This window comes from Achroia grisella, unplaced genomic scaffold (assembly GCF_030625045.1).
Source record: "Achroia grisella isolate CSIRO2021 unplaced genomic scaffold, CSIRO_AGI_Agris_v1 utg487, whole genome shotgun sequence".
Classification (NCBI taxonomy): Eukaryota; Metazoa; Arthropoda; class Insecta; order Lepidoptera; family Pyralidae; genus Achroia; species Achroia grisella.
Window position 1 is genome coordinate 1,242,870 of NW_026712891.1, and position 17,416 is coordinate 1,260,285.

At 30.2% G+C, this 17,416-nt stretch overlaps 1 protein-coding gene across 2 annotated transcripts in view; it reads left to right on the plus strand.

Annotated features, from left to right (window-relative positions):
• LOC131846069 (agrin-like) overlaps positions 1 to 17,416 on the plus strand; it is a 177,622-nt gene that overhangs the window by 61,263 nt on the left and 98,943 nt on the right. Inside the window, exon 1 of one of the 2 annotated variants that reach the window (XM_059195290.1) lies at positions 565 to 1,267. The exons of the other annotated variant lie outside the window; for it this stretch is intronic. Coding sequence (XP_059051273.1) covers positions 736 to 1,267 — 532 coding nt within the window. The 5' untranslated portion in view covers positions 565 to 735. Of the gene's footprint in view, positions 1 to 564; positions 1,268 to 17,416 lie in introns of those variants that run through there. 2 annotated transcript variants of the gene reach the window in all.

The following is a 17,416-nucleotide window of genomic DNA, read 5'->3' on the forward strand; positions in this document are numbered from 1 at the left end:
TAATGATGGACATGTGATGTATTAATTTGATAATAATTTATTAATAAATAATATATCACATTTTACAGAAGTTACAGCTTTATAAAAAAAGACATTAATTAGTAATTACTATGTATAAATATATAATAATATCTGATTGTATCTAAATGTATCCGGTCAAGTAAAGTGTAGTCACCAAATGTCGGTTTATATGCTATGAAATCCGTATCCGTATTCGTAATCCGTAAAACAAAAAAATATTCTTGGTATACCAGGATAGAATGATTATTATCTGGACTAAACAGTAACCAAATTAATGAAATAAATAATAATAATTGCTTAAACAATCAGGCTAAGTAATAGAAAATAAGATTATTTATAGATATATATTTTTCTTCCGTAGCGCAGTTCTTTTGTATTACACGTTATGATGTTATATAATTAATGAAGAAATATCTTACTGCAAGTATGACAATTTATATAAGTTATTAAATGTTTACAAAAATATCACCTATCTTTGGGATTAACATACAACAGGTTGCAGTTGCAGTGAATCCGATAAAGCCTCCAGTCGATCTCAGCTCGGCAGGCGGCGCGCGCGCACTCGCTCACAACTTTACGAATAAATACGATTTCACTTTGACATCTTCATACAAATAACAAGTAGTTCTGTTTAAATATGTATCGATTGACGTATCAATAATAACAATATTACGATGTTCTTTAAATCGCAACGCCTAAAATAAATTCACAAAAATGACAAGGATAATCTCTATAATAGTAGCACTTTCTGTGCTTTTTGTACTCATAACGAATGCAAATTTCATAATAAAAGGCAAAGTTAAAAAACGGAACACAGTGATAAAAATAAACGACAATTTTCCTCCGCCGTGCTTTTATAACAATACCATATTCAGAAACAATGGCACATTGAGACGGATAGTGTTTGCATCTAAGTACATTTTTACGGGTAAAATTTCGAGTGTACATAGACGTAGACGAGAAAATGGTGAATCGAGGAGTATCATAAAAGTGTTCGTAAGGAGAGTTCTAAAAGGTGACATTGGTGCTTTGAGTGATATATTGAATTTTGAGACGCGCACGAGAAACTCTTCGAGTAAAGCCTACGTGTTCGCCGAAGGGAAAGCCTGGCAACGTAGATGCACAGGTTCCCAAGGCTGGGCAGCATTGCTGTTCAGTTCTGACTTCTCATCTCCGTTGAAGTTATTGACGGATCCAGTACCCTCTAATCTTGATGTTGTGCGCAAAGTGAAAGTTTTGATTAAAGGTAATAATTATATTATTCTATTGTTTTCATTAAATTACATACATCAAAAAGTTTTGAATTATTATTATTTTTATTACGTACAGATTTTGGTAATTATATTAAAATTCAAAGCACAGTGTATCTCTGAATAATTATACTTAGGTTCATAAAAAAATTAAAAGGTTTTTAATCAAAATCTTGAATATTTACTATATAGTTTTTAAATTACATGCTCAATTTTAAAACCTAACAAGATTTATAACTTATTAATTTATTTACACAGAATGTCTTTTTAGAATGGCGACTTAAGAAATTATAAGAATTATATTGGAAACTACTGACTTTACTTCTATTTAAAACTTAATACAATTTTATACAATACAAATAGGACTGATAATTTGCCAATTCCGATGAAAAATTAAATCGTACGTTACTGCAGAAATTTACAAAAGACTTCAAAGAAAGTATGTATAGATATTTAAAACTTCAGCTTTAAACCAAACAATTTATGGTCCCACAAAAGTAGATATAAATTACCATCGAGCAGTTACCTGGCAGCAAAATGTCGGGAGACTTTTATAGCGGATTTAGTAATTATCTCCATTATTATCGCATTTGATCCAAAGAAATGTTTACGGGGAATGGTACTTAAGTACACACTTTACTAGTGAGATTGGAAAAATATATGAATAATTTAATTGATTTAGAAGTATTTTAGCGGCAGTACGCGGCAATGTGTCAATGGAAGTCATGATTAGGTGTGAATTGTAGGTAAAAAGTTGAGGCAACACTAATGGCATAGACTTACTAAACAATGAGAAGTGGAGAAGAAGATTAAAGAATATTATTTAAGTAGAGGGTTATGTGTTTACGTATATATTATTACCGTGAATATTAAGTCATAAAGGCATCAATAATAACTATATTTAATTTTTGGAATAAGTTTTGTTAACTTTATTGTTAAATAATAAAATACGAATAAATATAGGCATTACAAGGGCTTGCTTTAGCACAATCTCTTTGAATACCCTCTCTAGGATTAAAGTCGTATAATCATAATATTACTAATCAATAACACCAATTGTTTAATATATATACTAAACACTTCTCTTGAATCACTCTATCTATTAAAAAAAACCGCTTCAAAAGCGACTTTATTTTATACTATGTAATGATGATGATGATAATAATGATATGTCACAATATTTTTAATTTTAAAAATTAACATGTAGGTTAATATATAATAATTATATGAAGTAGACTGAATTACAAAATAGAAATTGTATAGGAATATAAGATAAAGAAAATTCAGGAGTACAGTATAAAATAGTGTAGTAGTGGTTACACTATATATATATTGATAAATTTATTTACTCTACTAGTTTTATACTTAGTAATTAATTTAATTGAATATCTCTGTATCCAATAAATCTTTTATAAATGTTTCGTTTCTTGTGGATAACTTATTCATAGAACAACCGTGGGCGGGGCGGCACCGTGAGAAAACTCAAAATTCTATGATTATACTTCTTTCTGTCAAAAGACGATCAAAGAAATATACGCGTATCATTGTACCCAAAAACTCTCTACATAATCATCTTGTCTGTCCGTTTACCGTGATGTACGTAATTATAGCTTCATGTTGATGTGAACCGGATAACAAAATTAAAATAGTTCTATCATTCAATGTCATTCAAAAATTCAATATAACATGAACAATGTTTACATACAACACCTACCTAATGTATGTTTTAGATAAACGTACACTTTCGTAGTAAATAAAAGTAAGTATTAAGCAAGACAAGATAGTACAGATTATTCGGAGATAAACCTTTTAAAGATATATATATTGTAATGAAGACAAAGTCGGCAGATAAAAACAAACGCTCGTTCTCCGGAACAAGGGTTCACTCTAGAGGGATGTGTCAGGCGCCGCGGGACGATCGTGTTTATTATAGGACCACCGACGTCGCAGGACCACGCCGCAACACCACCGGCACCGCTCCACAGAGCCTGACAAATTTATTGACACTCTTTCAATTAAACCTATTGTTGCCGCAAACAGACACGACGGTCACAACAGAACAAAACATGATAACTCGCCGCATGAATCCGTAATGCTCTGGCCGAACCGCGCCGTGTGCCGTAAAAGGAGATTTATTAAAACTATTTGGAAACTGATTCGATCGGAACCGAACGATTTGACATTTAGATAAAAAGTAAAATTTATTTTTCCCTCGGATGCGTCGCTATGGCGGAGTGACAATGGAATAAAAAGGTTATAAAACGCGGCGGTTGCGACCGCTCGCCCACGTCCCATGGGTGATGTCGGATGTTCGTACGCGAGTGCATATCGTGCTCGGGACCAGTCGCAGCTGCCACGCTCGCAGATAAAACTCAACGACTATGTTATTACAAGCCGCCACTACTCGCAAGCACGTGTAAATTTCTATGTGAGAACACGGCAGATAAGTTGCGGTGCGTGGGCGCAATGAAATTTTCACGGCGCCGCCAGAGGCCTCGGGCGCCGCCGTCGCGCCGCAAACTTTAAACTTTTTTGTGTAAACGACCATATAACAACGTATGCTAATAGAATTTAATAGTTGTCAATATTTACTACCGATTGTGAATTCTTGACAACCTTGATCCTTAATGTATGATTGTTACTTTACAATTAGAAACGAGTATCAATATTTGGGGTAATGTAGTTGCGAGGATGTTAGAAGATTGTTTTTTAATAATTTGAGATAGATATTTTAAAGGTACATTAGTACATTAATAACATATATATATTTGGGTAACTGAAATGACAAACAAGTTGAACACCCACCTGATGATAGTGAGTGCTAATTGACTATTATGTGACACTCGTGAGTTCGGTGAACTACTCTATATCCTGTAATTTCACGGTTTTATCTAACTCTTCAAACGAAACATAGCTTATAAAGCAAGTGACTTGGAAGAAAATGAAATGGCTTGAAATATGTAGAAGAATATCTACCTATGAGCGATCATTTTAATATTACAACGTGTAAATAAAATCATCTAAAAACTAATGTGAAACTAAGATTTTTTTGTTAAATTTTCCCATCTAAAACTATGGAATAAATATAAAGAGAACAAATCTTCAAAGGATCTTCAAATGTATTCATATGCTCAATAGTTTATGCATACATTCTCCAATAAATTCTTGTCTTTAAAATTATCTGACTTGTCTTTTAATTTAAAACCCACTTTATGAAAAGTTTCTAAGAGATATATAAATACTATTAAAACCAGCATTGTTACAGTGGATCATTGACATTGTCTCATCAAAATTATAAAAGCGGACCACGTCGCGTTTTAAATAGGTCCATAACTGACGTTGATTAACGTTATTCATAACATATTTTTAACATAAAAAAATTACCTCAGTAATATTTTATAGATACTGAATGGAAGTAAAGTATTAAATATTGAAAAATAGAATCGAATATATTATAAGAGTCAACTAACATATTTATTATTTAAACATACGTTGCGGTAGATCAGTGCAACTCAGATAATCTCCTTAGTCTGCGTGACATAAGAATGAGATATTTTCGCTGACGCATTGTTTAGGGAGTCAAAACAGACGTGTCACCACACTTGAGTCCTGACGTGACGCTCGCTTTTGTATCTTTGATCTGTAACTTTACAAACTACTTTCTGTTGAATTAATCACAAACATACTGAGAAGATCTCAAATATTACATTCAGTGGATTCAACGTTACCGTACAAAGTAAATAGCTAGAGCACACTCAAGGATGCTATTCGTTCCTGCTTTTAGCTGAATAGAATATTGTAAATGTTAACAACACAACATGAATTTCAATTTAACGATATAAGGCGTTGTATCTTGGAATGTAGGATACGTGCCACAATCTTAGTAAGGAATAAAATCCACTATATTGACAATCTCGTTTACATGATGCCGCAGTAACCGGCAAATTTCAAAAGCATTACTGGGTCCAGTAACTTTAGATGTTTCCTTAATTTACATATTCCCATTGTATCCCGTAGAGTTTCCATAAAATTTAACAACAGCCAACCTCACGTGTCCTGCGAGCGCCCAAGATGCTACTTTATGACGATCCTCAAGAGCGAGTTAAGGTTATAGCTATAATTCAGTTTTATGAATCCCCTTTCAGGTAACAAAGTGTATATTCCGAAAGTTCTCACATAACTTACATTAGGCAAGCCAATGGCTGGAAACGTTTGACGCACTATAAAACATTAAGTTCCGTGAAATTACGTTCTAATGACATTGTAACTTGCAATTCCTTTGTCCATTGTTTTTTTAATTATTGATTACCATTGTCAACGTGTGACTGACCTGTAAAAGGTTTTCAACTAAGCTTCAGAGCTTTTGTATAAAACTCTAATAGCAGAAAATTACAGGTTTTGTTATACCGTAATTGTTTATTTAAAAATGGTAAATTGTTTGATTGTAGATTATTATAAATTTATCATACTTTATTACCTATTTGATACGGAATATGAACTTTGTTTTGATATCAGGTTGATTTCTGTTTTATAAAAATGTTTTCGATGCATGCAAAACTTTTACATTAGGCACTAAATTTTACATTATAAAGTTATTTATTTACTTCGTAATTAATTGTATTAAATTTTTTTATTAATATTAAGTAGAGTGAGGGGGAGTCCAAAATATAATGAAACAAATCTTAAATGTACCTACTCATGTAATGTACACAAAGGTAATTAAATTCATTATTTAGAACATTTACGAACCTAGAGTGTACAATTTAATTAAATTTCTGTTGGAATAACTGATAAATGGCACTGAATATACTAAATGTAACTCTAATTATATTCGTGGTTGTATGAATTGTAGTTACCTATACATAAAGAGCTGGAGGCGGTGAAATCCTAAGGTAATATCCACCTTCATTACACTAGATAAATATTTTGTTTTAAAGGAGCTGCGGTTTATCTGCCACTGAAATTCGTTTTGTTCGTCTGTATTACGAGTTATAACGCAATGAGAAATTCTTAACAAAGGTTTATGGATTCAATAACGAAGTTTACGAGGCTCTTTGCGGTTGTAACACGTGTCAAATGTATAGCAGCGCAGACATCTCTGCGGAAGACATTCCCGACTATAAAATTAAAATTCCCGCCATTCACATTTGTTTTAATAATCATGGTCTGGTGTCATAAAAAGGATTTAATTGAGAAAAAAAGTTCTCTCATCATTTTTATTGTGACTCATATATAGAAGGCTATTATTATGTTGCTGTTAAAATAGTAAATGGGTTAAGCATTATACTTCTAGGAAAGGTATGAATTATATTAACTCCCTTTAACATCCTCCTGAAGTTAATTATTAAGAATATATTTTTATTGATGTTTAAAAATATACATTTGAACTTTAATAAAGATATGTTATAAGGTAATAAAATATTTTTATTTCATATATTGGCAAAAATTGTAAAAAGTAAAATATTGGCTTTGGAATAAATAATTATAAATATATAGAGCATGTGTGTTGGCGTCTGGCATGATATTGTGCTAGTTTACCGACGCTTTATGGTTAATTATTGGTAATTTTGGTTATGCTTAACAAAGCATCCATATAAAAAGCTAATTGCCAGAATATAATATAATACTGTAGAAAATAGTCATGTGCTTATAATAGGTACGGAATGTAAACAAAAACATATATTAACGCTTTTATTCTTATTGAGATCAGTACTGCTAGCAAATGAATTTCTCAGTAAAATAAACGGAGAATTATTTTGTAGGAAGAGAATTCAAAAAAATTAAAAACGGTTCCATAAATATGAGTAAATTTTTGAGTAAATCTCATCTCATATATAAAAAAAATTTTTTTGAGTGATATAACAAATCTTTTCTAATATTATCACGAATACGAAAGATACATAGACATAGACAATAAGAGCAAAGATATTTTAATAACGACGGAAGTTTAAAGAAATAAAACTAGTGTTCAATATACACCCTTTTTGGAATAATAATAAAAGAAAAATATTCAATTAATAATATAGAATACGATTATTTATTCTGGGTACTAACTATAACATAACAAAATCAGAAAATAAATAAACCACGAGTATTTTCTATTTTTCTTTTGTTACAAAATAAATATAGGAACAAATTTCTCAGCGTTTGAATACGTGTTATAAATTAGATTGCCGCTATCATGATGTAGGGTTTCTTTTAAGGGATCCACTTCCGTTCGGGACTGCAGAAAGAAGGTTATGTGGTGATCGTAAACCGATGTTACAGCGCGGGTGCTTGTGCCATAAAGCGAAGTGGGCCGCTTAGACAAACTCCGATTGAATTCAGACATTACGGCATTGCCCGTACTGATATTGAAATGATGGGTTTTGTTATCGATATTTATATTTAAATAACTTTATTGAGGAAATAGTACAAAATGAAAATAAAATTTTAGTATTCATATTTTAAATGTGTCTATCAGTCTCTGTTTGCTTATTTACAACTTTATTTAATCTTAATAATATTTGATTTGTAAATAGATTGTATAAGATGTATATATATATGTAAGATAGGTTATCTTTTTATTTAGACAAAGCAGACTAAATCGCAGGTATCAGTTAGTTCGCTAAAATTTGAGTTGTGTAATACAGTATATGTAGTATAATTAATACTGCAAAATTTTATGGTCTGTGATCACGTATAAACAACTCAAGGGATTTGGATGAAATTTAGTACGTAGAGATAGTTCTGATTAACATATATACTATGTTTTGTTGGATAATAGATTAGGTATTAGCAGGTATTAACTAGGAGCAACTATAATAAATAGGACATAGACCACCTATGCTTAATGTGAACCGTAAGTGTGATATCATCTTTATAAAAATTCATTAAACTTTTAAGTTGAGTATTTTTTAAATATTACCACTCAGTCCTTTTCACTTCCAATCTTTTTTATCTATTTCTATTAATCACAAAGCTCGTATAATTTGTTTTGGAACAATATTTTTTATTAACGCCCATTATTAATCCATAGAAGAAGATTAGTTAAATATCTTCTAAATTGAGTCTTAATGCTTCAATAATAAAGACATAATGTACAAAAACTTGGCGCAGGTAAAAATTCGAGCAGCATTCCACGGCTTTGTCTGAGCGACGAATGTCGCCTGCCTACGCCTTCCGGATGCGTTACAAATCTTAACTGTCCAAATCCTAACTGTTGAACCGTTAACAATAATATGCAATAAGAGTGTTACAAATTATGGATTTAACTTATGCATTTATAAGAAAATGATATTAAACATTAAAAAGCAAAAGTGATCGCTTTTCTAGTATATTTTATCATATTGTTGTAATGATTCTATTTATGATTGATAACATTTATTCTCATATGACGTGGTTACCATACAATTTTTTGCGTATTTGGAATGGCACACAAGCTGGCACCCCACCAGTCATGGTAAATGGTGACTGTCGCTCTAAATACATCTAAATACATTATAAATAAATACATCGAAATTTTATCGAAGCCTTACTGTCTCAGGGGACGATGGGGACTGCCGGGTTCTTACGGTGTTATCTGGTGGTATTTCACCTTACTTATTTCGCCTAAACCATGGGAATGCTTTCTTTTCATCCAAGAAATCAATATACAGCCTAAGAATTCAACGAGCAACTCGAAAGCTAGTTAACTGGAAGACATCTCTCTGGGGATAGGGGAAGTTTGCCTTGGCTTTTTTCTTTTTTTATCGTGAGTCTTTTTATATACAGTGAAATTATGTTAACAACAAAAGAACAAACAAACAGATATAACTAATTAGAATTGCTTGTAGCCTTTCTCTTTAATTTACATTTAGTGTTAAAGTTAATAACGAAATTAACTTTTCTAATCTTATTGAAGTTCTAATAAGTACTAAGTTGATTATGCATGATTTTGTTTCAGCTAAAGATGTTAAAGTTGGAAGTAGCAAAGTTAATTCGCATCGAGATATATTTCTTTTACTTTATTTAATAAATGCGTGTTACTTATGAGGCTTCAGCTTCAGCATATAATAAATATATTGATATGATATTTAGAACCTTCCCCACATTGTAAAAAAAATAAGATGAAATTAATACTATACGACATATCTAAATATTTAATTTAGTCATAAAAAGGATTGTTTAATATTTATTGTCTCTGACATCACCCTACCCACCTACACGATTAAAAAAAACAGTAGATTCTATTCATTGTTAAAATTAATGTTCAGGTTTTTATTAAAGACAGGTAGCTAGAGAGACGATAAATCACTAATGTTACATATACTATACTACACTATACCTATATCATATACCGTATAGTGTGTGAAACCAAACCAAATAAGCTGGCAAATAAAATCTAACACCCTGGTAATACTACGCCACCATAAATCAGATAGCCAATATGAAGTTTACCTATATTAAATTTGTAATATCATAAAGTTAGTCGAGTTGGGTTGTTACGATTGTCTTAAGTACTTTTGCGAACTACATTGTTTACAATTTTTCGAAGTGATTTAATTTTACTACCGTTTAAGAAACAACTGGAAGAAGCACTGAGAAGTTTGTTTTTGCTTTAACTGTAACAATAGTGAGTTTCATAAATAAGCTGGGGTGATTGCAAATACATGTAATATAAACGATATATTAATATTAAAAAATAATGGGAGTAATATGTGATGCTATTCATATTTTTCAATTTCAAACTATTTTTATATATTTGTTTATTATCAATATTTTTCAATTATATTATTACAAAAGACGAATATTAGAATGTGCTTATTCTATTGTAATATCGGTATTCATTATTTTCTTTAAGAAATTTAATACATTGTAAGTCTTCTTATTACTTAATACGAAACTAAGTTGTAATACATGTAAATAAGACACACTTCGTAATGCTTCAGCAATTAAGTATTAAATAAGGTACTAATAAATACGACCCTATAACAAGCGGCTGTAAATTTCATTGACAAATTAAGGAGTCCCTTAACTTAAATAGTTATTAAAGTTTGTGGCGTGAAGTGTAGTCACATTAATTTGATTCAGTGAATCTTACTTGTAGATAATTTTCAAAGTACACCCACTTAATGATTTAGTTGTAACAATGATGCGTGGGCCCAGATATATAGTTATGGTGTGAGATGAGGTAACAAAATCGTGTCATTAATTATTATTCTTTATTGTTACAGGTATGGTCTTGTCTAACAAGGACGGCATTGTATCTTTTAGTACCGGTAAGAACTAATTAGCTCTCTATTTAGTTAACTCTCGAAAGTATAACCGATTTTGTTTGATAATACGACAAGTCAGTGAAATGATGGGTGTGATAATTATAGTATTACAAGTAAATATCATTATTATATGTAAATGTAATACATATACGACTGTGAAACTCATTGCTAATTTTAATCTATTGCCATTATGCATTTATTTACAGAAAAAAACGGAAATTTATTTCGCAAATAATTTTGCATTTTTTCTTCTATCTTTATTTTTGAGGGTAAATTGTATTCTTTAATGTTATACCGTGGTATTAAAGTTTAATAATGTATCGTTAACTATTTTTTATTTATTCGTTTATATTAAAATACATATAAATTGACAGTATATTACTATAATTATTATCTATTCAATATGTAAATGTAAAATATACATTTATTATCACCAAAAAGATAATGAAAGCCTAATTGGTTCGCAGGTAGGGACATCAATAAACTTTGACTGGAGAACAGGAAATAACAGTTTGCGGTAGAACATTGTATTTAAGGAAAACCGCGATTCATATTAACCCCTAATTTGTATAGCTGGTATATAAACTGTATTGATATAAACTCTGTAGCTGGTTTATATCATTGAAATAAATACTCGTAAATAACTTACAGCATGCAACTAACTAAATGTTTCAGTCAGTAGTTAGCTCGTATAGTTTGAAAGCTAAATCTTCGCTCTGTAAATAAAATAAGTCAGAGAGCTCGGGTTGGCTTTACTGAGATGTGTTTACGTGTGTCGGCTGATGTTGACGTTGGAAACACTATCTCAGGAAGAGTGTAAATAATAATATGACGTTTTAGTGAAATCAAAATTTCAAATCACATTTTCCCACCGCTTGGTGAATTTAATGTTTTCTGTTACTTATTAAGTGAATTTCCGTCCGTTTGTAAGTCTCAGCATATGAAATGCTGTCTGTTATAGCTACATTGCATTAAAATATGTCAACGAACACGTTTGTGGGCTTATTAAATTCACAATGTTGCTTTTATGAGAGTCAGTTATGTCAGTAAAATAGGGATATTTTATTAACGGTATACGTATGTAATATATTTAATTAAACACAAAGTGAGGAGATATATTTAAAAATGAAATAAGTACGAAGTTTTTCAATACATACCAAGTTCTTATAAAAAAAGGTAATTCATAGTAAAGTATTTTTTTATAAAACTTTTAATTACATGTTAATTAAATGTAATGTGTAAGAAAAATGGGCTGCTCCACGGGCATCTTACTTCTGACTTCCGAAAAATTAAACCCATTCGATAAAATATAAAAATACAGATTTAGGTATATATATTGTAGAAAATCTGGAAGAAGGAAGTTATCACGTTTCCAGTGGGATGTTAATAGGACGTTGTAGGTTTGCATGAGATGGGTGGATTATATTCATTCACATTCGCAAAGAACCTTATTTAGAAACTTATAATAATAATATTATTCCACCGTATAGATATTGTTACATATTTGGAGAGTGTTATATAAGGTTCTTATTTGCTGGTAAATTTTTAGCGTATTGCATATTCAGTATATATTTATTTACGACTTTATTTACCAAATAATATGTGTTTATTAGTATACAATCTTTTTTAATATGATAATAGTTTCCATATTTGTAAGTTATAGCTGTTTATTTTATATCGTACATAAATTGAATACGTATATATTTCATAATTGATTCAGTATTGTAATTTTAAGTTAAAAAAAAAGAAAGATACAATAACTGATTTCTGTTTTTCAAGCACAAATAATATGATTTTACTAATGAATTTAATGCTGTTCTAGTGATACTTTAAGAGTAACCAAGTTTATTTTTATAATAATAATAATAATAATAATAATTTATTTATTTGCTTGCTACATGGTAGTTTCGGATCTTATTAACTAATAAAAGTACATGACATGCAGCACCCCTTAGAGGTATGCAAATATTCAAATTAAATCATATTGAATTTAATATAAAATTATGTCATTACATTACGAATACCCACAAATATATTTAAATATCTATATTAATTAATTACTGTCAATATTTATAGTTATTAATAAAAATTATATAATGTCATCTATTTTGCATGTAAAATAATCTTTCACTGAGTAAAAACACTTATTTATCAGCCATTTCATTAATTTGTCTTTGAACCATTTTAAACAAAGATTTGTAATTGTAGTTGGTAATTTATTATATATATTTATGCAACAGGTATAACTATTACTGTGATACAAACGTGTTCTCATTTTTGGTAACACAAGTTTTCCAGGATCTCTCACAGAAAATTTATAGAAGTCACCCTTTTTTATAAATAGATATGAATGCATTTTAACAAAAAGGCAGCATTCAAGTATGTACATTTTATGAACATAAACACAGTAGGGTTGCAAGTTCGGGAAGTAATTGTAAAGTAGCCAAACTCATTCTCGTACAATAGTTATGACGATCGTATGTTATTATTACTTTATTCTCTAAGGTATTCGTTCTCTCTCTTTATATCTCTATATATTATTCTTTAGATTTAGAGAAAGAGAAAAGTAATATATTTAGATTAAAAGGTGGGTGATAATTTAAAATGACATGGCTTAGCGAGTTGGCGAGCTTTTATATTTTGCAATTTTTTATCGTATCTGAAATTATTGTCATGTACATCTATCTGGAGTAGATGTAACTATTCTTATTCTAAAAATATTGCTCTATTGTTTGCAGCTTCTAATGAATTGAAATCTCATTCAAGCGATTGATGTTTTATGAATGCACATTTGCATTGAAGTGTTACTTTGTCTGCATTTCGGGTTTGAATTTATATTGAAGTAAATTTACTGCATCAATCAAACTGAAGCAGAATAAAATATACTCTTCGTCAATCCAAAGTAATACCTACTTACTATTTTCAAATAAAACATGAATGAACATGAATTATATGAATACATAATTCTTATCGATATTGAACAATAAGAACCATAATAAATTCCTCGTCCTTAAATGCTTATTTTATGTCACAGATTTTATAATTCTAATACAAAATCGATCCAACTCTTTGAATTTTTTTATTTAAAATGCATTATTTACTTTTATATTTTCCCAGTTGGTAAGACACGGCCTGTTAAAACCGCATGATTTAATGTATTGGTTCCCCACCACCCTACCGCCCTGCCGCCTCGGTGCCAAGACTTTCATGGCATCGTAAGCACGTAATAGCTAGACGTGCAGATTGCGGCAAGTGATAACGTCCAGCCTACACGCCTTCTCTCCACTCACACCAAATGAATGATCCACTTCTACCTGTTTTACGAGCATTTAATTTTCTCAACACGGTGAATGCGAAGCATTGTTTTGTTTTTCACAAATAATATTATATACATCAAATAGCAGGACACAATTATATAATTACTAAATAATACAATTTCGTCTGCATTATTGAGATAAAAGTTAGCCTATATGGGTGAACATCCACTTAATATTATTATATATAATACTTGCTCCTTAAATTTTATTACGTTCTATTTTGATGTTTATTCGTGAAAAAGTCATGAGGAAGTGATATATACTTTATTAACAACTGCGGATAGAGGACCGAAATTAAAGTTAAAGATTTACAATTGAAATATTATTGAACTGGTTGCTGCCAAAAAATCAAAACTTATGAAGAACATGACTTATCTCAATTCTGATGCAGGAAGTCGCTTGATGCAAACAGCGTAGCCCTTTTATTATAATACAATGGTGGTAAAGAAGCACGGAGCTTCTGATGGTAAATTATTACCGTAACGTATTGGCATTGTTTTGGGGAATTTGCATTAAGCGATGTACAATGAATAAGTGAAATAATACCGTACTATACTATTACCATTAATTTGAGTAATACCACATAAAAATTTAGGTACTAAAGAAAATGAATAACATTAATTGAATATATTTTATATATGTCAATATAGTCAAAGTAACTATATAGTGCCGGAAGCATTCTACGTTAAAATTAGTGACTACAGCTAGAATTTCTCATAAATATATTTCAATGTGCAAGTTTCCTTACGGGTATATTTATTAACTTTAATCGTTCAACTGAAAGCGTTATTGCTTGCTTAAGTGGTGTCTACTTTGAATTGTTTTCTGAATATTAACTCCAGTCTATCATGAGTATTTTAACAATCCTACTAAATTAGATTTCAAATCTAACATTTACGGTTCTTATCACTATTATTTATTGCTTCTATATTGCTTCAGTAGAGGCTTATTGTAGTTTGAGTGTGAGACTGCAAAGTGTAAATGTAGTTAATATAGAATACTAAATACAATAGGAATAGACGTTACAGATTATTATAAAGTATATGACAAGAGTAGGTGCTGTTCTCGATTAAGGAGAATTATTTAGTAATAATTACTTTAAAATTCCATTTGACGGCTTCAGTAATCTAGCGGTTTAGCAACATTTGTTAACAAAAATTTATAAATGTAATTTCCTTATTGATCTGTATATATTATGTACTATATAATAATTGCAATGCAAATAATTTACTCTTATTTAGTTACTCAACCTTGGTTGTGTCTTTGTTAATTTAATATTGAATAAGTGCTAGGTGGTTTTTTGTATTCACGCATTAAAACTTAAAATGTAAAGTTAAAGCTTAAATTACTTAAAAGAGCAACAGGCAAGTTTCTTGCTCGTTCTTCTTATGATGAGAAAGCTTTACAAATGAGCGGCTGATTAAAATAAAAAAAATAAGAGATGACTATTCAAAAGTTCTGTTCAATGTACGTTTTTTACCATAACATTTGACATAAACTTAGCTGTCTATTTGTCAATTTTTATGAATGAATCGTGATAGTGCTGGAAAAATGAACCCTAATAAATACCAATCAAAGAGTTCAAAATGAATTTATTGTATAATTACAGAATTAATAAATTGACCACAAACGTATTTATATCATCTAAATTTTGTATTAGTGCGATAATAAGTTATTTATGAACCATATAATATCAAATTTACATCTTTATGTTATTATATTAGAGTTATTATTATAAATCAATGACCTGCATGCAATAATTATAAAGTTTTAGGGCAGTGCGCAATGCACAGTTAATCACTGCTATTCGGGCAGTTCGCCCACGCATTCTTTACCCGGCGCCATTGCCCAGACAGACGGTGCCGATTCTCTCTTTACCCTATTATGTACTGCCAATCAGTATTTTTTTATATTTTATTTTACTGTAAGGACTATTAACAACTTTATTCTCGGGATTAAGTCTTGATATTGATGAGATAAGCTGTTCCAATTGCTTTGCGTTCCAGTTTGCAAAACGAACTGTGTAATCTTGAGGATCAATTAGGAGTTAATCCTTAGATTATGTTATGTGGTTGAACTTTTAATAAAAAAGGTACATGTCGAACTTTTTGAGTAGGCAAATGTATATTTTGTATTTGATTTGAAATTTAATACATATATAGTAATGAAAACATATATAGTATATCAGTGCCGTGCCCACACAGATAATTTATATTTCTTATTCTGTTCATTATATTATTCATATGTATGTTAATCTGCATTGCATTAGTAGCCCGAATTAAATAATATACCTACACAGATTATATTTATTTATTTATTTAACTTCAATAGTTATAATTCAAAGGTACATGTGGCGAACTTAGCTGAGCCGTTATCTATCAGTCAACCATAGGTGTTTAGAAAATGATTGTTGACGGTATATTATATGTATGTATATATGTATAAATAGCTATATATAAGTTAAAAATTAAATAAATGTTTGTAATACAAACATTTATTTAAAGTACAGCAGACTGAACATAATACCTATCTATGCCATTTTGTCCTAGTGTAAAGATCGTATGTAGCCAAATATAGGTCACTACATTGTCTACGCATATTCAGTAATGAATATCGGGTTATTATATTAATTCAATACTTCATCAGGCGTCCAACTATTAATTATTCACTCATTCATAGTCATGCTCATTTATATGTTCATTCTTTCAACTTATGTATATTACATACTTATTTGAATGCTGCGGTACCAGCTGAGTGGAGGCCCTTCAGCTCATAGCGAAATATTAGTTTTTAAGTTTTATTCTTTACTCTGTACTATAATGCTGAATAAATGATTATTATTACTAAATGAATGTCACATAAAAATAAAGACGCCTGATAAAGTTATAAGAGCAATTATAGAGTGTTTACCTCTCAGTTTCGATTCAGAGGAAGATCAGAGGAAGATTATAAAAACTAATCTACATACCTATGTACAGCAGCTTGTTTTGTAAGCTGTGTTTCGGTTGTATCGTGCAGATTATGCAGTGAAATTAAAGCATAAGATGCAGAATATCTCAGGCCTCTGGAATGGCAACGTATGAGTGTTAAGGCATATGTTATATGATAACGTGATGTCCGTAGTGTTGTTCATGTATGTATAAAAAAGGAATTGTCAATATTTACTTAAATGTATAGTAGTATTTCAGGCTATTTAGATTGTTATATATACATATTACTAACGACAGAACTACTAATATAGCCTGAAATAAAATGAAATACAAGTATTGCGTTTTATTACGGTTGTAGCGTTTGTATTCATGCAATCTGGATGAGAGCCGTTATAAATTGCAAAAGGCGATCCCGGGTTTTGAGAAAGCGATATCTTGAAATGCTTTACAATACAATACATTCTCAGGGTATTATGTCGAGATCAGGCGTTTCTTTAACGGGATTTATGTACTTCTTGGTAAGATGTAAATATTTGGTAAGGTTATATCTTTATTAACGTTTTCTATTGTGTCAAAACACAACAACGCGGACATACTTGATCTCTATAGAAATACATTAATAGAGAACTGTGACATTATGTAACAGTAACTTTATTTAATAC